This window comes from Saimiri boliviensis, chromosome 10 (assembly GCF_048565385.1).
Source record: "Saimiri boliviensis isolate mSaiBol1 chromosome 10, mSaiBol1.pri, whole genome shotgun sequence".
NCBI lineage: Eukaryota > Metazoa > Chordata > Mammalia > Primates > Cebidae > Saimiri > Saimiri boliviensis.
In genome coordinates, this window is record NC_133458.1 from 109,714,917 (window position 1) to 109,738,720 (window position 23,804).

The window sequence follows — 23,804 nt, forward strand, 5'->3', positions numbered from 1 at the left end:
GATCATCTTACCGACATTTGGTTCAACTCAGGAGAGGTATTTTCCTGATTTTGCTTTTTTTAACCAAGAAGCCACTATTTTACCAAAAGTTCGTAAAGTAGCATCATCAGATATAATCTTCATTGCACAGTTTATCATATTAACAAGGCTCTTTATTTAGGTGGCTGACATGAAATTTGTCTTTATTTTTTCTTCTCTTTTTTAGCTGAGAGGTTTTCTAATGACTTTACCCCGAAAAAGACAATCTTTTCCAAGTAAATCTCTTGTGAGACTTAAAGACGTCACTGCGTATATGTGGGAAAAGGTCCTCACCATTCTGAGACTGGAAGCACCAAAGTTAGAAGAGGCTGAGATGGTTGAGAATCACGTAAGCTGTGGGATCGTGGGTTACTGAGCATGATGGCACACCCAAGACGATGGTTTCATTGCAGAATTTTGCTTTTTTTTTTGACACGGAGTTTCGCTCTTGTTACCCAGGCTGGAGTGCAGTGGCGCGATCTCGGCTCACCGCAACCTCCGCCTCCTGGGTTCAGACAATTCTCCTGCCTCAGCCTCCTGAGTAGCTGGGATTACAGGCACGTGCCACCATGCCCAGCTAATTTTTTTTGTATTTTTAGTAGAGATGGGGTTTCACCACGTTGACCAGGATGGTCTTGATCTCTTGACCTTGTGATCCACCCGCCTCAGCCTCCCAAAGTGCTGGGATTACAGGCTTGAGCCACCGCGCCCGGCAGAATTTTGCTTTTAATTATCAAAGCATGAGTATGTTTCCATGCCAAATCTCATTGCAAAGCGACAAAATTAGTTTCAATCATAGTGGAACTCATGGAATTTTCCCTTGAAATTCTAAAGCACTTTACAGATTACCAAGCACATTCTCCTGCATTAACTCACTATATCCTTATAATGACCTGTACAGTTGGAAAGACGGAGTTTATGGTCTTCCTTAGGACACAGACATGCTGTATTCTGCCCCCTGAGTTAGTTATTTGCTTGTGGTGCCTGCTGTCAAACCCAAATCTCTACCCAAAACATGGAGCCTTAGGTGCATTGTTTGAGTTTAGTTACCCCAGACATGACTGTAAACTAATCAAACCAGATGTTTGCACACTGAACACTCGCTTTCTTCCATGGCTAATGTATTAGTTCATTTTCACACTGCTGATAAAGACATACGTAAAACTGGGAACAAAAAGAAGTTTAATTGAACTTACAGTTCCAAATGGCTTGGGAGGCCTCAGATTCATGGTGGGAGGCAAAAGGCACTTCTTACATGGTGGCGGCAAGGGAAAAATGATTAAGATGCAAAAGTGGAAATCCCTGATAAACCATCGGATCTTTAACTATCACAAGAATTGCATGGGAAAGACCAGCCCTGTGATTCAGTTACCTCCCACTAGGTCCCTCCCACATGTGGGAATTCTGGGGGATACAATTCAAGTTGAGATTTGAATGGGGACACAGCCAAACAATATCATTTCATCCCTGACCCCTCCAAATCTCATGTTCTCACATTTCAAAACCAATTAATTATGATTTCTCAACAGTCCCCCAAAGTCTTAACTCATTTCAGCATTAACCCAAAGGTCCACAGTCCAAAGTCTCTTCTGAGACAAGACAAGTTCCTTCTCTGCCTGTGAACCTGTAAAATAAAAAAACTAGCTAGTTACTTCCTAGATACAATGGAGGTACAAGTATTGGGTAAATACAGGCATTCCAAATGGGACAAATTGGCCAAAACAAAGGCGTTACAGGCCCCATACAAGTCCAGAATCCAACAAGGCAATCTAATTTTAAAGCTCCAAAATGATCTCCTTTGACTCCAGGTATCACATGCAGGTCATGCTGATTGAAGAGGTGGGTTCCCATGGTCTTGGGCAGCTCTGTCCCTGTAGCTGTGCAGGGTACAGCCTCCCTCCAGGCTGCTTTCTTGGGCTAGCATTGAGTGTCTGTGGCTTTTCCAGGCACACAGTGCAAGCTGTCGGAAGATCTACCATTCTGGGGTCTGGAGGATGGTGGCCCTCTTCTCACAGCTCCACTAGGTTCCTTCTATACTCCCCTAGCAGAGGTTCTCCCTGAGGGCCCCACCCCTGCAGAAAACCTTTGCCTAGGCATCCAGGCATTTCCATGCATCTTCTGAAATCTAGGCCGAGGTTTCCAAACCTCAATCCTTGACTTCTGTGCACCTGCAGGCTCGACACCACATGGAGGCTGCCAAGGCCTGGGGCTTCCACCCTCTGAAGCCACAGTCTGAGTCATACATACATTGGCCCTTTTCAGCCATAGCTGGAGCAGCTAGGACACAGGGCACCAAGTCTCCAGGCTGCACACAGCACAGAGGCCCTGGGCCTAGCCCACAAAACCACTTTTTCCTCCTGGACCTCCAAGCTTGTGATGGGAGGGGCTACTGTGAAGTTCTCTGACATGGCCTGGAGAAATTTTTCTCATGGTCTTGGGGATTAACATTAGGCTCCTCGCTACTTATGCAAAGTTCTACAGCTGACTTGAACTTCTCCCCAGAAAATGAGTTTTTCTCTTCTACTGCATCGTCAGGCTGCAATTTTTTTTAAAACTTTTATGCTCCATTTCCCATTTAAAATGGAATGCTTTTAACAGCACCCAAGTCACCTCTTGAATGCTTTGTTGCTTAGAAATTTATATCAAATACCCTAAATCATCACTCTCAAGTTCAAAGTTCCACAAATCTCTAGCGCAGGGGCAAAATGCCACCAGTCTCTGCTAAAACATAACTAGAGTCCCCTTTGCTGCAGTTCCCAACAAGTTTCTCATCTGCATCTGAGAGCACCTCAGTCTGGACCTTATTGTTCATATCACTATCAGCAATTTTGTCAAAGCCATTCAACAGGTCTCTAGGAAGTTCCAAACTTTCCCATATTTTCCTGTCTTCTTCTGAGCCCTCCAAACTATTACAACCTCTGCCTGTTACCCAGTTCCAAAGTCACTTCCACATTTTTGGGTATCTTTTCAGGAGTGCCCCACTGTACTTGTACCAATTTACTGTCTTAGTTTATTTTCACACTGCTGATAAAGACATACCCAAAACTGGGGACAAAAAGAGGTTTAATTGGACTTATTGTTCCACATGGCTGGGAGGCCTCAGAATCACGGCGAGAGGCAAAAGGCACTTCTTACATGGAGGCATCCAGAGAAAAATGAGCAAGATGCAAAAGCAGAAACTCCTGATAAACCATCAGATCTCATGAGACTTATTCACTATCACAAGAATAGTAAGGGAAACACCAGCCCCCATCATTCAATTACCTCCCCCTAGGTCCCTCCCACAACACACAGGAATTCTGGGAGATACAATTCAAGTTGAGATTTGAATGGGGACACAGCCAAACCCTATGAGCTGACATTTAGGTATCATCCAGTGAGGTTCTGAAGGCAGTCATATGTAATCATGGTACTGTACATTTTGATAGGGCTTTACTCTCTGTCATGTGCTTCCCCATCCATTATTGCCTTTATTTGTTTTGAACAGTACTCAATAAAGATTTATTAATCAAAGGGATGGAAGAATGACCTCATTTTTCCATAGCAGCGCTAAGCATTATTCCCTTTAAATCCATTCAATAGTTTTTTTATGTAGGTATTACTACCCGTCACATTTCTGTATATTATTATTGAAGCGACTGAGATATAGAAACATAAAAGCAGGCCCAGAACTCAAGTCTTCTGACTGCAGGCAGGGTCAGTATGTTTCCTAACATAGCACAATACTATCTACAGATGGTACCCCTAAATGTTTCACATAATGAGGAAAGAGGGAAAATGAGATTCTTGAATGCATTTACTAATCTGATTTTCTTCCCTTCAGAATTACTACTTAGATGAATTTGCAAATCTGTTAGATGAACTTCTGATGAAGATTAATGATTTGTCTGACAGCCTACAACTCCCTCTTCTGGAAAAAACATCCAACAGCACAGGGGAGGCAAGAGCAGAAGAGAGTCCCTTGGTGGACATTTCCAGTTACCAAGCTACTGGGGTAAGACCATGCAAAATTATTTATGTCAATTTTCTTCACAGCAATTTCAGTTCTAAAGGAGTTTTTGAATACTTGTTGTTCCAAAATATAAGGTCCATTTGCATAAATATTCTCTAGGGAATCATACTGCTGATAAGATACGCTCTAGCCAGAACTGAAGAACCACTTAATAAGTTAAAGTGCATAATGTGACTTACAGTTTAAAATGGTAGCATAAGTATCTTATCTGCCCCTTATTTCTGATGACAACTGAAATCAACAAAGAGACTGAGAAATAGAAATAGAAACTCAGTCTTCCCAGAAACAAACAAACAAAAAGGAAATCTATGGCCCAGAATATGACCAGTAATCCAAGAATGGATGCCAAGAACAGTAAAAATTAGACCAAAAGGAGAAAGGATGCTACCATTTCCAAGAACACACAGAATTCTCCAAGTTAGAAAGCATATCTGGAAGAGACAACAAAGGTCCCTCGTTTGGAAGAAAAGATTATAGAGCAAAAAATGGTTTAAAGAATCTCCCTAATGCCACAAAATTCCTAGGACATAGGACTGAAGGACAAAACATGCAGGAAGCCATCTTTGTAGGAAGCTGTTTGTTGATGTGGCTACCTAGAGGAGGAACCATTGGTGATTCATAGACCTAGAGTCACACCACTTGCAAACTATAGAAAAATCAACACAAATAGACACACCATGTGCCAGGTACACAATGAAAAGGAAAGATGAGTGCTGTGCCCCAATGATAAATAGCTTCCAGTGGTAACTTCCCTGAGATCCAGAGACATACTCTGCTGGCCCAGAGCAATCATGTTCATATGGCTGAGTGGCAATGAAGGAGCTCTCTGAAGGCAGAGGAGAACATGAGGTACCTGCTACAAACTCTCTGCCCCAGCCTTCCTTGGCCCTAATTCACAACAACCCAGGGAAGAACAGGCTTTATGAAAAGGTGAACTTCTACATGTAGAGAGGAATAGTAATACTAAAAGCAAATAATTACTGGATCTATGCAAATCTTCTTCAGGAAAAAGTGGTGTATAAAAATGACCAAAAGAGAAGATGAAGGTGTAACTTTGAAACAATTGTCATCAATAGGTGAAAATTGTAACTGGAAGTTTTCCACACAAAAGGTAAATTAATGGGGGGAAAAAAGTCTCTTTGAAAGGAGAGTTTAAAGCCAAAATGAAAGAAACCCAAGGTGAAATAAAGAGACAATGAATTAACAGAGTTGAGGAAAGAAATGGAAAAGAAAAAAAGTAAAGTAGATGGATTCACAGAAAAGAGAAGAAACTATATGGATGACATGTTGGAGAAAATTCTGCAAAATCAAAAAAGTTAAAATTGATTTTAGGAAAAGTAATACCCATGGAAATCAGACCAGGAAGAATGTGCATAAGACAAGGAAAGGGTATCTATAATTAGTGTCTCCCCCGAAAAAGCCCAGGAAATTTGAACAGGAAAAATATTTTAAACTGTAATTTTTAAAAACTATATTGGGAAAGAGATGTAGACCTATATATTTAAAAAGGAACTGTGTCCCAGGGAAGAAATGGATTCACGTCTATTAATACTAGTATATGAGTGGGTGTAGTGGGTCATGCCTATAATCCCAGCATTTGGGAGGCCAAGGCAGAAGGACTGCTTGAACCCAGGAGTTCAAGACCAGCCTGAGCAATATAGTGAAACCCCATCTCTACACACACACACACACACACACACACACACACACACACACACACACAAATACCTGGGCTTGGTGGTGCATGCCTGTAATCCCAGCTACTCAGTAGGCTGAGATTGAAGGATTACTGGGGTCCAGGAGGCAGAGGCTGCAGTAAGTGGTGATCTGACCTAGGTGACAGAGTGAAACCACATCTCAAAAAAAGAAACTAAAACACAGCCTAATAAAGTCACTGGACTTAAAAAAAATAATCCTACTGATACCCAGATACTTCCTACCCCCCTAAAATCAAGTAACCTCCATGTGTTTTAAAATTATTAAAATTATTTAGTAATTATTATTATTGTTTTAATTATAAAAAACTGTTTAAATGTGCTTACAAAAATTGGGCAAATGATAAGAAAAACATAATTTTTAAGAAAGGAAACTGTAATGACCAATTTTGTAAGACATAAAATAAAATTGGGCCAGGCATGGTGACTCACTCCTATAATCCCAGCACTTTGGAAGGCCGAGGCAGGCAGACCATAAGGTCAGGAGATCGAGACCATCTTGGCTAACATGGTGAAACCTCGTCTCTACTAAAAATACAATAAATTAGCCAGGCATGGTGGCACATACCTGTAGTCCCGGCTACTCGGGAGGCTGAGGCAGGAGAATCACTTGAACCTGGGAGGTGGAGATTGCAATGAGCTGAGATCATGCCACTGCACTCCAGCCTGGGCAACAGAGCAAGACTCTGTCTCAAAAAATAAAATAAAATAAAATCGAAGATTTATATAGAGAAAAAAAAGATGGGATAGTATTTACTATATTTGTAACATAAAAATGAAAAAATGTAACTAAAAATTTTAGAATAAAGATAATTATATGTATTTATATTTAAACCATAATGTATATATTGTTATTTTTGGATGATAGGATTAAAACAAACAAAGGACAATGTACGTGCTTAGCAGAAAGCACTGACAGAAGAAATCCCACGAGTATAATGTGAAGCAACAACAAATAAAAGGAAACTAAGTATGTATTCAACTCGAACAGGAAAAAGTCACAACACACACAAGTATACACATAGACATATGCACTAAGCAAAACAGAAGCAAAGAAATTGAAAGAATGAAAGTATAATTTAATGACATCAACTGCAAAATGAAGTAATCCAAGAGATTATTCTTTTAACAATTAAATGACAAATTATTAGCTAACATTTATAAATATGATGAACAAAGTGAGTACAATACATATTCAAAATAAAAATGAGACAGAAAATATCCTTAAGGAAATTAAGTAAATCATAAAATTTTGGAAGTAGAAAACAGTTATTAGTGTTCATTATGCAACAAACTGACTTGAATAGAGAGAGAAATCTGAAACATCATTTCTATCCCTCCAAAAGCACCAATCCCAGACGGTTTCACAGAGAAAATACACCAAACGATTAAGAAACACATAAGTCCAGAACAATTTTCAAACTATGCCACAGCAGAGACAGAAGAAAAGCTTCCCAGTGTGTTTTTATGAAATGAACAATTTATTGATCTAAAAACTGGACAAAAATATTCCAAATTAAAAATAAAACTACATGCCAGTCTTATTGATTTTTGATACCAAAAATCTAAATAAAACATTAACACATAGTCTCCAGCAGCAGAGTATGAAAATTAAATTCCACGATCATCAGTATTAAATCAGGATATAAAGGCTTTAATATTTAAAGCATATTAATAACTAGGCTGGACGTGGTGGCTCACACCTTAATCCCAGCGCTTTGGGAGGCCAAGGCAGGTGGATCAGTTGAGGCCAGGAATTCAAGACTAGCCTGGCCAACATGGCAAAACCCCCTGTCTACTAAAAATACAAGCAATTAGCCATGCAAGGTGCATGCTTTGTAATCCCAGCTACTCAGGAGGCTGAGGCATGAGAATCTCTCGAACCTAGAAGATGGAGGTTGCATTGAGCAGAGATCACGCCACTGCACTTCCAACCTGGGCAACAGAATAAAGAAAATAAAAATATATGAATAAAATAAAAACAAATAAATAAAAGTAAATGAAATAAAATAAGAATATATTAATAACCTTCACCAAAAAGGGAGGAAACTATCATTTGATATTTTTCCATGGCTGCATTTGATAAAATTCACATTCATTTCTAATTTGTAAAACATATTCTTTTTTTTTTTTTTTTTGAGACGGAGTTCTTGTTACCCAGGCTGGAGTGCAATGGCACGATCTCGGCTCACCGCAACCTCCGCCTCCTGGGTTCAGGCAATTCTCCTGCCTCAGCCTCCTGAGTAGCTGGGATTACAGGCACGCGCCACCATGCCCAGCTAATTTTTAGTATTTTTAGTAGAGACGGGGTTTCGCCATGTTGACCAGGATGGTCTCGATCTCTTGACCTTGTGATCCACCCGCCTCGGCCTCCCAAAGTGCTGGGATTACAGGCTTGAGCCACCGCGACTGGCCTAAACGTATTCTTAATAAAAATCAAATTGGTATTTTTTTAAAATATAGGAATATACCTCAAGTTAAATGCCAGTATTATATTTAATAATACAACATCAGAGCCTTTACTACTAAGGCTAAAGACAGAAAGATTGTCAATTCAAAAGTCCGACAACAGGCTGGGCACAGTGGCTCCCGCCTACAATACAAGCACTTTAGGAGGCCGGGGCTGGAGGACCACATGAACTCAAGAGTTCAAGACCAATCTGGGCAACATAATGAGATCCTGTCTCAACAAAAAATGCAAAATTAGCCAGGTGTGGTGGCACAGATCTCTAGTTCCAGGTACTTGGAAGGCTGGGGAGGGAAAATCACTTGAGCTGGGGAGGTCAAGGCTGCAGTGAGCCATGATTATGCCACTGCACTCCAGCCTGGGCAGCAGAGTGAAAACCTGTCTCCAAAAGGAAAAAAAAACAAACACATGAAAACAAAGTCCCACCACAGCATTTTAAGGGGATATGCCTCATCTCATTCCGATAAACCCACTTAATTTGTTTATATATATTTATTTGATAGCTCATATAGCTAGCAAAAACTTTAAATTTATCATATGGTTGAGTAGTCTTTTATATACACAACACACACTATTGTGAGTCCTTATACAGCTACAACACATAATAATCTATACTAATTTCCTATGGCTGAGAAAATAATTGCCCTCAAATGATGGCGGAGGCCTGCAGGTGCTGTGTCTTTGCCCTTTTGACTTACTCTTCCTGTGTATGAGTGGGACATTTTCAGCAACAACGCAATCACAACCTTGGGTTCATTCCATAAGAAAACAATGCTTTCCGGACTATCACTTTATGAGGCATTTATCAAAAGTAAGTTTGGCAAAAAGTCAGTGCTGCCAGGTGTGGGCCTCTCTCACCTGGCTCCCAGGTGGGTTTCTGCCTGCAGAACTCAAGTTTCCGCAACACGAGTTCAACTGGCCTCACTGGGAAAGAACCAGGGACGTCACTGGTCTTGGAATAGGCCAAGCAAGCTGGACTTCACAGAACAGACCCTCTTTTGTGTGAGGGGATCTGAGGAAACAATTCGTTTGAATTTCCTAACTTCAAGGCATTTGTTTCTTCATCTAACCATTAATAATTAAGATTTGTATCTTCGTAAACTAGAAGGACTGGATGCCTGGAGCTATCAATAACCACCTACAAATCATATTGTTCTTTGTATTTTTTAAGTGACTCATGGCAACAAAATGCGGTGAGCTGCCAGCCCCCACTTTCTCCCCCTTACCAGCTCCGTCCCCTTAACGTTCTTGGCTCTCTGTGGCCTCTCAGCTATGTAGCCTTGGACCCCAAGGACAGCTCCCAGCCAGAGGCTGCGGCTGATTGGGCAGAAGGACCTCAGAGCTCTTGCCAGGCTCCCTGCTTGGGCCTCTTCTCTACTGCAGTGACTCACCACTTCGGAGGAGCTGGCTTGGCCACTAGTCAGTAGATGCAATTTAGAGATGTCAGAAGGGGTTTTCCTCCACATATTTTTCTCTTGATTTGCTTCTGTGAATACGATTGCAGTTGCGTAAGGCAGGAACATCCAGAGGGGAGCGCCTGACCTCAGGGAACAGAGTCTATCCTAGAGGATTTTTGGTTCTTTTTTTCAGTGTAATTCCCTAGCACCTACCTGCCAGGAGGAAGTTGAGATGTTTTTTATAACTGGAAAATCTGTATTCCCTTTTACATTTGGGGTCCCCAACACAATTTGTGAAGACTGGTGTGCCGCAGTCTACAGCCACTCTTTTCAGCAAAGTTTGTACTTGAACTCTGCTAGTCAGTGCTACTTAGGAGCAGAAAACCATCAAGAGGGTGAAATTTTCTCTCAGCTTCTTCCCTTAACTTGCCAGTCTGTAGAATGACGGGAATACTTAGTTTTTCCCAGTGCTTTTAGATAGCCTCCATCACAGGTGGCTGTCACAGAGCTTCTTCAAATTTAGAAGTTTTGTCATTATAGTTGGGTTTTGTAAGCTTACTGAATCTTCAGTGATTTCATTATTTTCTAATGGATGATGGAAGGTATCTGAACACTAAGTTTTAATCCTTGAGGAAGAAACAGTCTAGAAGGCGCTTTTTAAAAGGAAATACTGGCCAGGCACAGTGGCTCACACCTTTAATCCCAGAGCTTTGGGAGGCTGAGGCAGGCAGATCACTTGAGGAGAGGAGTTTGAGACCAGCCTGGTCAACATGGTGAAACCCCATCGCTCCTGCAAATACAAAAATTAGCTTGGTGTGGTGGTGTGTGCCTATAATCCCAGCTACTCAAGAGGCTGAGGCAGGAGAATTGCTTGAACCCAGGAGGCAGATGTTGCAGTGAGCCCAGATAGCACCACTGCACTCCAGCCTGGGCGACAGAGGGATACTCTGTCTCCAAAAAAAAAAAAAAAAAAACAAAAGGGAACTATCAACTCAGCCTGAACATGTAGAAAGTATGATGACCTAGAGATGCCCCAACTTCTGCTGATAAACATAGAGGTCAGAGGTCAGGCAGGTCTGAGGAATGAACAACTGTGGAGTGCGATTCAGTTTTAACCACTGGCTGAGGGATGACGTGAAAGCAAACTTCTTCGTGTCTTTACATCCTACTCTGAAAAAGGAGGACACTAGTAGAGCCTCTCCCATGAAACCACTGAGAGAGGTAAAGGAGATTGTGTCTGCATGCTGTCAGTGCGCTCTATAGCTTTCATGTAGACTTAAAACTTTCATGTTTCATGCATTCCTCGAGTATTTTTGTGCCAGGCACAATTGTAGAGGCTGGGAATCCAAAGATGAACAACACTGACTTGAAAGTAAACTATGTTCACCCAGAAAGCATTCTATTCCTGGAACTTGGAAAATACAAATCTCAAAATTATGGACAAAACCCTTAGCAACCTTTGTATCCACTCAGACCTATGTTCTGATGTGTTTCTTCAGGTGAAGCCGACAGAGGCCAGTAAGGATGCAAACATCAAGTTAAAATGAGGTATGTTCAGGAAGAATGCTCCCCAGAATTCCCAGACGCCATTCAGTGTGTTAAGGACCAGTATTTCCTGGACTTAACTAAAAATGATCATTCTCACCTGCTCTCACATCCTGGTTCTGCCCTTGCTGAGTTCTCATGACTTTCTCTCCACCACTGTGGCTTCCACAGAATCCAGCACTCAGTAAATATGTAGTGAATTGATTATTGAGCAAAACATAAGTGGTGGGTGATATATATATATAGATAGAAAAGGGCAACTAGTAAGCAAGCATGGGAAAATACTAATAGATGTCTCTGGAAAGGGTCGCTGAGGGCTTCTTGTAACTTTCTTGTTAAGTTTAAAATTATTTCCAAGTGAAACAGTTTTTAAAAGAAAGCTATGATATTACTCAAGTAAAGAGATGACAAAATGATAGGGTCATGGTTGTAAAATATGATTTGTTTTAATGGTTCTTACTGTTCTTTCTAAGCTTTTCTATATTTCTAAATATATCTTGGAATTTTTCCCATGATGGACATCATAAGAAAAGCTAATTAAATTTAGAAGAACTAAATATGGCTTACAAATACTTAATATATTAGAAGTGGGAATCACTTAAAACCTAGACAGAAATGTGGAAGCAGACAGCCTTCTGAAATGAATTCTCTCTGCTTTCATGGATTACACTAAGTCTTCCCGGGTCGACTTCACAAGCAGGAATGTTTTTGTGGCTGCTGATTCATTCCTTCCTGGCAGACATAGCTCCAATGAAGTTGAAATATTATTGTTAATCCCTTTTATTTAGATGTGAGCTAGAATGACACTCGAGGCACTAAGGATATAAACCAGGGCTTCTGTATGACTGTGAACACATAATTCATTTACTTGGGCCAAATTGTCTCCTAGCAGAGTTGAAGAAAGTTGAATTCTCAAGAACTCAAATGCACTGTCAGCTGGCTTCTTTTGGAAGTTTCTGTTTCAATTTGGAGGCTTGCAAACTACAGTTATTTCCCGAAAGAATATGGAAAATACTGTATTAGTTTGCTAGGGCTGCCATGACAAAGTGCCACAAACAGAAATGTATTCTCTTACAGTCTGGAGGCCAGAAGTCCAAGGTCAGGGCGTCAGCAGGGCCACGCTCCCTCTGAAGACCCTGGTGAAGGATCTGTTCCAGGCCGCTCTCCAGCTTCCCTTAGCTCCTTGACTTGTTGGCAGTGTGATTCTCATTTTTACAGGGCATTCTCCCTGGGTGCCCAAATTTTCTCTTTTTGTAAGGACACAATCATACTGGATTAGGACCCACTCTAATGACCTCATCTTAGCTTGATCATCAGCAAAATAAGGTCCCATCCACTGGTACTGAGGGTTAGCATTTTAACCTCCTTTTTTGTTCTGGAGGAAGAACAATTCAATCCATAACAAATACATTTAAGCAAATGTAAATCTTTGCAGACGAGTATTATAGTTTTCCATTAACTCCAGCTTTTTGAAAAATTTAATTTCATTCATTTGACAAAAGTAAAACAAAATACTCAAAAAATTTGCAAGTTCTTCTTTTTTACTCTGTGTAGATCTTAACTTAGGGATGCTTTTATAAGAATGATGTTTATATGCTGGTACATGTTGATTATCATTAAGATTACAAAACACGTAGATTATCTGAGTTCTCTGACTTTCGGAAAGATCAGGTAATAACAAAAGATAATTTTTTTTCCCATTTTAAATAACAATTTTAAATAGAAATACCATTGGGTCTTCCAGAAAATACTACATAGCAATCAATATATATTCCCAATGCCCGTCTAAGTTACAGAACGCAGGAATGTAGGAGGGCCTCTAAGGTCAGGAGCTCCTGTTGCCTCCTCGGGTAAGTGACTCATTCTCAAGGGATAAAATCACTTAAGAATCCCAGAGGACATACCTCATCCATGTCACCAGCACAGCACCTTTTGTAAAGATGGAATCCATTTCTCCAGCAGTTTGAGAGTGAGTGCCTATCTTTGGTAAAATCGACTATAGCAGTTCTCACAATTTTGCACTCTTAGCTATATCCTGAATAATTTATTACTCAACATATAGTTGAAAGGCTTGACAATTAATTGGTTTTAAGTAAGACCAAGGACAGGAATAATGAGAGCAGATTCAAGGGTTTCCCTATTACAAAGCCATGTTCACTCAACCAGTATCCCACATCCCAGTAGACTTTTCTTGAGTGAAAGGCAGCGGGTCCAAGTTACAGCCAGCACACAAGGGTGTACCAGTGTCATCATTCACTACACCAGTGTAGGAATTTATTCTCTCCCATCTTCAAGTAAATATAGAATGAGGTTATACAAATCTCTGGGACTGTAGGAAGGAACTCTTTTCTCATGGTGACCTTCTTGGCTTCTCTTGCTAGTTTAGAATCAACTTAAATACCACTGAAATACTAGCCCTTGTCCTTGAAAAAGTAGAGACCTTGGAGAGTTTTTGCTGCAGTTGTCCTGAGTTGAATCACTTTCCAGAGATTTGTGCTTGCCAGAGCCTCCTTGTAACCTCTACTTTCATAAGTTACTGCATTGTTTTTGACTACCATTCTGGTCCTGCTGCCAAGCAGGAGTAAGGAAATGTAATTATTAAAGTTTAGAAATGTGCACTGACCTTTGAAGAAACTACCCACATCCTGCACCCTGCAGAAGTTGAGCATCTTTTTTCAAAAGCTGTGGGGGACATAATTTATAACTCTCATAGGCAGCTGGCTTCGTGGACGGTGGATCAGAGTGGAGGGGGAGGAACTAGCTGCGTTGCACAGAAGGTGGTTGTACTGTACTATCCAGCCACAGCAGTCAACACCATGTGGTCCTCACAGAGTGGAAGAGACAAAGGTCCTTGGAACAGAGTAGATCCCAGGAATAAGAGATCCCAGAATGGACTCACACAAATATGCCAGACTCATTTTGACAAAGCTGCTGAAGCAATTCAATGAAGGAAGAATAGCGTTTTTGACGATGTTACTGGAACAATTGAACGTCCAAAAGCAAAAGAAAACAAAAAGAGTCTAGACCTATACCTCATACCATATGCAAAAGTAACTCAAAATAAATTACGAACAATGTTATGCAAAACATAAACCTGTCAAATTTGGGGGAGAAAAAACAAAAGAGAAAACCAGAACAATCCATAAAAGAAGGAATAGATAAATTAGAACTTTAAAAATTAAATACTTCTGTTCTGCCAACAACCTTGTTAAGAGGATGGAAGGACAATCCACAGACTGGAGGGAGGTATTTGCAGACTGCATATTCAACAAAGGACTAGTATCTACAACATATAAAGAAGCCTTGGAATTCAACAGTAAAAATACAAATAATCTAATTAGAAAATGGACGGAAAAAAATGAACAGATCACACCACTGTACTCCAGCCTGGCGACAGAGCAAGACTCCATCTCAAAATAAACAAACAAACAAACAAATAAATACACATTTCACAGAAGAAGGTATACAGATGGCAAACACCTGAAAAGATGTGACTATCACTAACCATTAGGGAAATGCACATTAAGACCATAATGATATAACACTACATGCCTTAGGAAGACTAAAACAAAAAACAGTGACAACCCCAAGTGCGGGCAAGGATGCAGAGACCACGCCACTCGCTGGTGGGAATTAAAATTGTATGCCCACCAGTACAGCAACTACGGGGAATAGTTGGGCAGTTTCTTATAAAAGGAAACATGAAATTATCTGGATCATAGAGCCCAAAGAAGTGAAGACAGGTTTACATAAAAACATGTGCATGAATGTTCACAGCAGCTTTATTTGTGACGCCTCAGAAGTGGAGATAGCTTTCACTGAGTGCATGGTTAAACAAACCACGGTCCCTTCATATCATGAGATGCTACTAAGCAACAAAGACAAGAAGACTGTTGATCCACACAACCACCTGGGTGAATCTCCAGAGAATTATACTGAGTGACTGCAAAAAGCCAAACTCAAAAGGTTACATACTAGATTCTATTTATACTTTTTTTTTTTTTTTTTGAAGCAGAGTCTCATTCTGTCACCCAGACTGGAGTGCAGTGGTGTGATCTTGGCTACTGCAACCTCCACCTGTCAGGTTCAAGTGATTTTCGTGCCTTAGCCTACCGAGTAGCTGGGATTACAGGTGCACACCACCACACCTAGCTAAGTTTTGTATTTTTAGTAGAGACGGGGTTTCACCATGTTGGCCAGGCTGGTCTCAAACTCCTGACCTCAAGCAATCCACCTACCTCGGCCTCCCAAAGTGCTGGGATTACAGGCATGAGCCGCCACGCCTGGCCAATATGACATTCTTAAAATGACAAAATTACCAATGTGGAAAGCAGTTTGTGGTTGCCAGAAGTCAAGGATGAAAAGAGAGTGAGGAAGGAGGAAGGCTTACGTGTGTCTATTAAAGGACAGCAGATGGGATCTCAGTGATGAAATGTTCTTTACCTTAATTGTATCAATGTCAGTATCCTGGCTGGGATATTGTTTTGTAATTTTGCAAGATGTAACCATTGAGGAAAATCTGGTAAAAGATACATAGGAGTGCTCTGTATTATGTCTTACAACTGTGTGTGAATCTGCAATTATCTCAAAGTATAAAAATGTAATTAGAAAATAACGAGGTTGTTATAGCATGCAAAATTACAATAACTTGAAATGGTATTAACTTAAAAACCAATGCAAATATTAATGATTTTTTCTAGCAAACAAGAGAATATTCCAGTCACAAATGTGCATAACAAATGCTCTTTCTGGACACCTCCTTCATCCCACCAAGCCCGTGGTTTATCCTTGCCCCAAGTATCTTTTATAGATGAAAGCTCCAAAGAATGAAGGCATCTGAGCTCCTGCCGTTGTTGGACATCCTGAATTGCTCGGACTTCTACCTAATGAGATTCTGGCCTCATCTGTGGGCCTCGCACCATCTGTTCACACTTTCTTCTAGACCAAAACCCAAATAGGGGTGAAGGGAAGAGCCTGTGTCATCTTAGACTCTGTGAAGGTGGAGCCATTCTCGGAAGCTCAAACATTCTGAGTTATTTGGGACAAGAGTAATATGTCTGTATCAGTAACCAAATATCTCCATAGAGAATACCAGCAAGAAATGAGTGTGAAAGAGTCATTAGAGAATCTGACCAAGCCACAGAGATACGGGAGCTGTGCCTGAGTTATAGACCACTCCCATTGATGGTATCATTGAGTTGGCTGACAACTTGCTCCTGAAAACACACCATGTTTTGGCATAATTTAACTATAAAAGGCTCACCAGCATTTGAACAGCATCGTATCCCAGAGAGAAATTGACAAAGGTAATGGAGTCTGCTGGTGGCTGGAAAAAGCTGTCCACACACACTACCTTGATCATTTGATCTTTGCTCTCAGGTGATGGGGCATGCTTGATTAAAAACATGCAGCCATCTGGCCTATTGGCAAAACATCTGCCCTCAGCAGTATCTAATATCTTCCACTTTTGGATCCACATTTGCCGATTCACCTAAAAAAAAGCAGGGGGAAATGTGTGTGGCACTGGGCAGGACACAGCAGTGTGTTCTTGGCATTCTTCAGAGTAGATAAATTACTTGAGTGAAAGGTAGAAAAGAATGTTTTGGAAGACTTGAGATTCTCTCCATAGGACAAGAACTCCTAGTTTAGCTACTTGTATAACAACCTGTTAGCTCAACATCATTTTTTAAAAAGGTTATGATCGCCAGTGTCTGTTCTGTGAGCAAAATTCTTTCCAGAATAAAAAGTCCTGCCTTGCATTTGAAGTAGGTCCAGTTCAAGAAGAGAGCTGCCTTCGAGGTCAGCGGGAAGTCAGTGTCCAAGCCTGTTCCACAGCATGCTGGATCAGAGAAGACATTCTGCTGAAGGCCAGTCCCGAGATTCAAATTCTTATGAGACTAAGAATCTCATACAAGATGAGGATGACTTTTATTTTATTTATTTTTATTTATTTATTATGTATTTATTTTTATTTTTTATTTGAGATGGAGTTTCACTCCTGTTGCCCAAGCTGGAGTGCAATGATGAGATCTTGGCTTACTACAACCTCCACCTCCCAGGTTCAAGTGATTCAGCCTCCTGCCTCAGCCTCCCAAGTAGCTGGGATTATAGGCGGGCACCACCACACCCAGTTAATTTTTTTTATTTTTAGTAGAAAAGAGGTTTCACCATGTTAGCCAGGCTGGTCTCGAACTCCTGACCTCAGATGATCTGCCCGCCTCAGAGGCCTCCCACAGTGCTGGGATTACAGGCATAAGCCACCACGCCCGCCCTGAGGATGACTTTTAAAATAATAAATCTCCTATATATCAGTAGTACATAGTCTCATTTCATTTGCCTTTGTCTCTGTATTAGGCTTAAGCATACTGGAAGCTGGTACATCATAGGTCAAAGACCTTTCCAGTAGATCAAATACAGATGCATCATTGTTTGTAAGGGAAAATGTTTTCTTTATCTTCACCTGTCTGTGGGCTATAATACCTCCTTGATGAGCCACCAGGTCTGTATTATCTCCTCCATGTGACTCACTGGCATTTCTTTATTCTAATCATGACTAACTTCAACTGTTATCATTCTTTTGTTCCCTCCTGATGTTGAGCCATAACCTGCTCTGTAAACTGCACTGAACAGAAAGTCTTTGCCCCAGAGTCAAAATTAATCATTTAACCACTTCTCCACACTATAATCACTCACGCATGTGAGGAAGGATTGTGTTCTTCCTCCTGCCTTGGCACCCCTGGTGGTCTTCCTTCCCCCCTCTAAGCCCCATCAGCCCCCACCACCACCATCCTCCCATGACGTGGCTTTGACTCACCTTATCTGCTGGTTGGCTACTGGTAATTCTCCTCTGACCTTGTTTGTACTTCTTGTGTCTCCTCATAATGATAAATAGTAGTCCGGGAGTGCCATGGTTAGAAAAAAATATGTGCCGTGCTAAATGTTGATGGCTGCAGCATCCATCTCTCTCTCTCCCTCGCTGCCCAAGGCCACGGCTACTGCCCAGGCACTGAAGCCACCTCCCTGCAGCTCCACACGTCGCCTACAGAGAGCAACGTGTCCTGCTTCTGAACTTGCTCCTGAAGGCATCAGGCATGCACCTCTTCATGCTCTTTTTCCTTTCCTGAGTGTAAGTGATACCTGGAGCGAGATTAGAAGCCTTGTGTAGAAGACGACAGAGCTGCCTTTCCAAGCTGGGAACTGTGCCAGCTTCCCCCTGCTTATGTGAGAAATAAACTTTGATCCTGTTTTGCTCTGGAGAATCTGGGGTCTCTTTGTTACAGCAGCAGCATGGCTTTTACCTAATATATGATTTCTCACACTTCACACTTGCCTTAGAAACTATACTTACAGTAATGCAGCCCCCAATGACATTGTTATTTATAACCTTTGATGATGGTTTTGACTGTAAATGATGTAAAACCTGACCCTAATTGTCTGAAACGGCAAGGGAATACATTATCTACAAAACCAGAAGTTGAGAGACAGGGCCGATGCCATCTCTGCGTTCTGCTGTGTGCTGGCTTTGCCTCAGGATGGTGGATGCCCCGCTTGGTTGCAGGATATCTGCCGCAGGTCCAGGCATCACAGCCAGAGATAAACTGTCCATGGAAGGGGGATGCCGTCTCCCTTGGCCTTATCACTAGGTAGGAGGAAACTTTTTCAGGAAATCCCCAAGAATATTTCCCCTCACATTCATTCCTAAATTGATCATGGTGAAATGGAGTTATGATGATTAATTTAGACTAATCATTTGGGATAGTCAGAATTTAAGAGCTGGCCAGACGAAGTGGCTCTTGCCTGTAATCCCAGGACTTTGGGAGGCAGAGGTGGACAGATGACTTCAAGCCAGGATTTTTAGACCAGCCTGGCTAACATGGCAAAATCCTGTCTCTACTAAAAATACAAAAATTAGCCTAATGTGATGGCGCACACCCGTAATCCCAGCTACTTGGGAGGCTGAGGCAGGAGAATCACTTGAACCTGGGAGGCGGAGGTTGCAGTGAGCCGAGGTCACACCACTGCACTCCAGCCTGCCCGACAAAGCAAGACTCCTTCTTGGGGAAAAAAAAAAAAAAAAGAATTTAAGTGTCAACAAGTAGGACCTTTGGAGGTTCCAACACCTCCCGACCCATCCTTAAATTTCATTGCTGAGCAATGTCTTTGCTTCTGTACCTTTCTCTCCATAATGGTGGTATCTATTTTGTGCTCAGAAATACAGTTGTTAATTATTATTCCTGTTCAATTTCATATGTTCTATTTATCACAGCATTCCAGGTTGAATTGGATTCTACTATCATTTATGTTCAACCTGCCTCCCAGCTTCAAAACTGAATCCAGTAATATCTGCCAAATACCTATTATATTCTCAGCACTGGGTTATGAAGAAAAAAAAAAATCCTCAATGATTTCACAATCCAGTAAAACACCGATGAGCGAACAGGAGTGGCTGGGTGCTAGGCTTGAGGCTAGGTTCAGTCAGCTGCTGGGACAAATCGGGGTGCACCAGAGCTGGAGGTGAGAGACCTGGAGGAGAATCCCTCAAGGGAGGCACAACCAGTGACACTGAGGGACCCCGAGTTTTGTTTTCTTATTGTTGTTTTTCTAATGTCTTTATCTCATATTAGCATCAGGGCAATGCTGTCCTCCTGGAATAAATTCGGAAATATTCTCTCTGCTTCAGTTTTCTGGAAGGGTTTGTCTAGAATTGGAACTATTTCTTTCTTCAATGTTTGATAGAATTCGCCAGAGCAGCCATCTGGAATTGAAGTTTTTTTTATTAGAAACTTTTTAACAATGAATTCAATTTTGAAGTAAGTATGGGACTATACAGCTTATCTATTTCTTTTTGAGGTAGCTTTGGTAATGTGTATCATCAAGGAATTTTTCTGTTTCATCTCAGTTGTGAAATGTGTAGGCATAAAGTTCATGATATTTCCGTTTTATCCTTTATCTGTAAAAAGTGTACTGTTGTCACCTCTCTCGTTCCTGATATTGGCAATTTATGTCTCTGTTGTTGTTGTTCTGATCATCCTGGCTAGGGGCTTATCAATTTTATTGATCTTCTCAAGGAACTAGCTTTTGTTTTCATTCATTTTCTCTATATTTTTTCTGTTATCTATAGCACTCTTGACCTTGTGATCTGCCTGCCTTGGCCTCCCAAAGTGCTGGGATTACAGGCATGAGCCACCATGCCCGGCCTTATGTCACGGATTTCTAATTTTATTCTGTTGTGGTCAGAAAACATCATATCTCCTGAATCATTTGAATGTTACTGAGGCTTGTTTTAATGGCCCAAAATATGACCTAACTCGGCAAATGTTTCACTTGAACTTAAAAAGACGTGTATTCTGCTGTTGTTGAGTGAAGTGCTGTGTAAATGTCACGTCGGTCAAGTTGGCTGATGGTGGTGTTCAGGTCTGCTCAGCACTTGCTGCCTTTCTGCCTACCTGTCCTGTCAATCACTGAGAGAGAGGTATTGAAATCATAAACTATAAGAACAGCGTTGTCCATTTCTCTTGCAATTCTCCTGGTGTTTGCTTCATATCACATTGTATTCATTCTCTGTACATAAAGTGTCTTCCTTCTATGGCTGCTTTTGAGATTTTGTCTTTGTCACTGGTTTTGGGCAATTTGATTACGATGTGTCTTGGTGTCTTAATGGTTATGTGTGTGGCTTTTGCTGAGCTTCTTGAATCTAGGGGTTTATAGTTTTCATCAAGATCAGAAAACCCACTTTCACTGGCTTCAACTGCAAGTGTATTAGGCCAACTGAAGTTGTCCCACAGCTTGACTGGTATTCTTTCCATTTAAGACATATTTTTTTCTCTCTGTGTTTGATTTAGAACATTTTAAATTGCTGTATCCTCAAGGTCACAAGTCTTTTGCAATGTCTGACCTTCCCTGAATCCCATGGAGCATATTGTTCTCGCACATTCTAGTTTTCATTTCTAAAAGTTTTATTTTTAAAAAGCATATCTTCCATATCTCTTCTTAACTTTTTGAATGTATGAAATATATTTATAACCTTACAGTATTTATGTTGAGTGAAAGAAGCCAGACCAAAAAAGAGTACCTATAGAATGCTGCCATTCATAGAACACTCTAGGAAATGCAAAAGTAATGGAGGGTGACAGAAAGCAGATCCTGGCTGCCTGGGGGTGAGGGGGGCTGGGGAAGAGGGAGGGGTGACAAAAAGGGCGATGATCTTGATCATGGTGATGGTTTCATAGGTGTGTACATGTGTGCTTGTGTGTATCATGTTATATTTTAAGTGTGCACAGTTTGTCAAATATATTTCAATAAAACTGTTTAAAAAATAGTAATCCTGAGCAAGCTTGGCAGCTGTCAGTCCTATTCCTCACCCAGAGACATTCATCTGTCTCTAAGGAAGAACAAGGGCCATAAGGCAAAACTAGAAGAGCAGCCATAAGACAGCGGTGCACCCACAGCCCTGCGCTGGGGTTCTTGTCACCCTCTCTCTGCCTTCCCACGTGGCTCTCGGTGGTAGAGTCCATGCAGAGGGACAGCAGACCCTGTGCTACTTGACACCAGCACAGCAAATAGCTGCTCACCTGTCCAGTTATTTTCTTAGAGAAATTAAAAAAAAAAAAAAAAAACTGTGAGATCAGGCAGAATGTATTTTGGAGCTGGGTCTTTGATAACTATTGTTAACCCATTTATGCCTGAGGTTGCAATTTTTTAAATTTTTGCAATCAGACTTTGGTGATGACCTTGAGCAATAGCATCTAAACAACCCCCACATGCTAGAACAATAGACATCAATTTAAATTGTCCTCTAGAAATGTTTTTTCAGTTTACCCTCCCACCAGCAAGGAGAGAGGTTTCTTTCCTCATAAAACAGTGGCTCATACTGGGGATGCCCTTTCTTTTATGTCTTAGACTGATGTGATAAATTACTATTAATCTCATTGCTGAAATTCACATTTCTTTTATATAAAAAAGTTTAACATTTTTATATATGTTTGCTGACCTTCACGTAAATATGCATATATAAAATATAATATATTAATATATATTGCTATATTATATATAATATATATTCTGATAATTTATATATATTATATATATATAATCAGTCTGTTCACATCTGATTTTATAATACCCTTTAAAATAAGAGTGTAAACTTGTTCAACACTTTATCTAGTCTGTTTCTGCCCTTTAATTTTTTTTATATTGATAGCTAACAAATTTTATATATACGTATACACATATATATATGTAGGAAGAGAGACTACATCTACACTTGCCATCCTCAGTAGGTTCCTGGAAACCGTGATTTTTAAGTGAAACAACATATAAAAAAACTACTGTTTTTCCTCATCAACATTATAACAAAACATTATAACAAAAATTTGAGGGGCTGGTGTATGTTGTTTTATATATATTGTTTAAATTAGTACTTTCCATAAGTCAGACACTGTTCTAAATTCTTCAGAAGTGTTAATTACTTTCATCATCACAGCAACCCTGTGGACTAAATTTCATTAGCTCTGTTGAAGACTGAGTAAAATGAGGCACCGGGAGGGAGGATAATTTGTCCTAGGTCACACAGCTATGAACAGGTGAGGCTCCTGTTGAACCCAGGCATGCAAGCTTTAGAATCCAGCTCTGAACCACGGTGCTATCTTGCTTCTCAATGACTGACCTTCCATTTTGATTTTATAGATGTCTCAAAACTTATCCATAACGGGCTGTAGCTTCCCAGCTTTTACCATTGGGATTATGCTTCATAGAATTTTTTTTCATCCCAGTAACATATGAATACTGATTTAATTTTGCTTCTGCTACCTATATCAGGTTGACTTGTCATTTGTTTCAGTATAAGATGTTTTTCATTTTTTCTTTTTAGCCAGAAGACATCAAGGACTTGCAGGAGGCTGGCATCTCGCAAAGGCACTCTGGACCCCGTTTTGCTTAACTCACTAAGCAACCAGTTTTAGCAGACATCCTGGTTTTGCTGGTGAGAAGAACTGAGGTTCAAAGAAGTTTTGTTGATTTTTCCAGTTCATGCAACAAGTAAATGGGAAACCAGGATGAAAATCAAGGGTTATCTGTCATCAGAGTGTTACTCATAACCGCCGTTCAGAGAGTTCAGATGTGAGACAAGATTCCAACTCCAGCCTTCTCCCAAATGACTCATTGGCCAGTTGCCCTAGGGTTATGTATTGTCTTATTTGTTTGTTTGTTTTACAGAATCTGAGTATTAAAAGGCTTATATCTTACGGAATTTCTTTTAGGTCTAATAAAAGTGATGAAAGAGATCAGGATAAAATTCTAATATTTAAATAAGATTTTTGAAATAAAGTCCTTATTTTGTAAATTTAACAATTGAATCACGCTATATTAATAACTCATTTTTCCTGACATACTAATTCAGTGCAAAATGGTTATTCAAACTGAACTTTGAAGTCACCTGGCTGCTGTTTTTGAATCCATTTAAAAACCCATATGCTTAGATCAGAATTTGCTACGGAGATTATTAAGTTTGGAGCGCATGCTATGTTTTTGGATTCTAAATAATTTCAAAATGCCTGGCTTGGTGTGCACATCAGTGACAGTGGGTAGAAGTGGCTGGATGGGATGGAGGTTCCCCAGAAACACGCCATGCCGTGGCTTCCCCGTGGGCCTGG

At 40.6% G+C, this 23,804-nt stretch overlaps 1 protein-coding gene across 1 annotated transcript in view; it reads left to right on the plus strand.

Annotated features, from left to right (window-relative positions):
* PKD1L1 (polycystin 1 like 1, transient receptor potential channel interacting) overlaps nucleotides 1-23,473 on the plus strand; it is a 170,092-nt gene extending 146,619 nt beyond the window's left edge. The window contains 3 exon segments of the mRNA XM_010341384.3: nucleotides 206-367; nucleotides 3,842-4,012; nucleotides 23,024-23,473. Coding sequence (XP_010339686.3) covers nucleotides 206-367; nucleotides 3,842-4,012; nucleotides 23,024-23,092 — 402 coding nt within the window. The 3' untranslated portion in view covers nucleotides 23,093-23,473.
* Nucleotides 23,474-23,804: the final 331 nt, after the last annotated feature.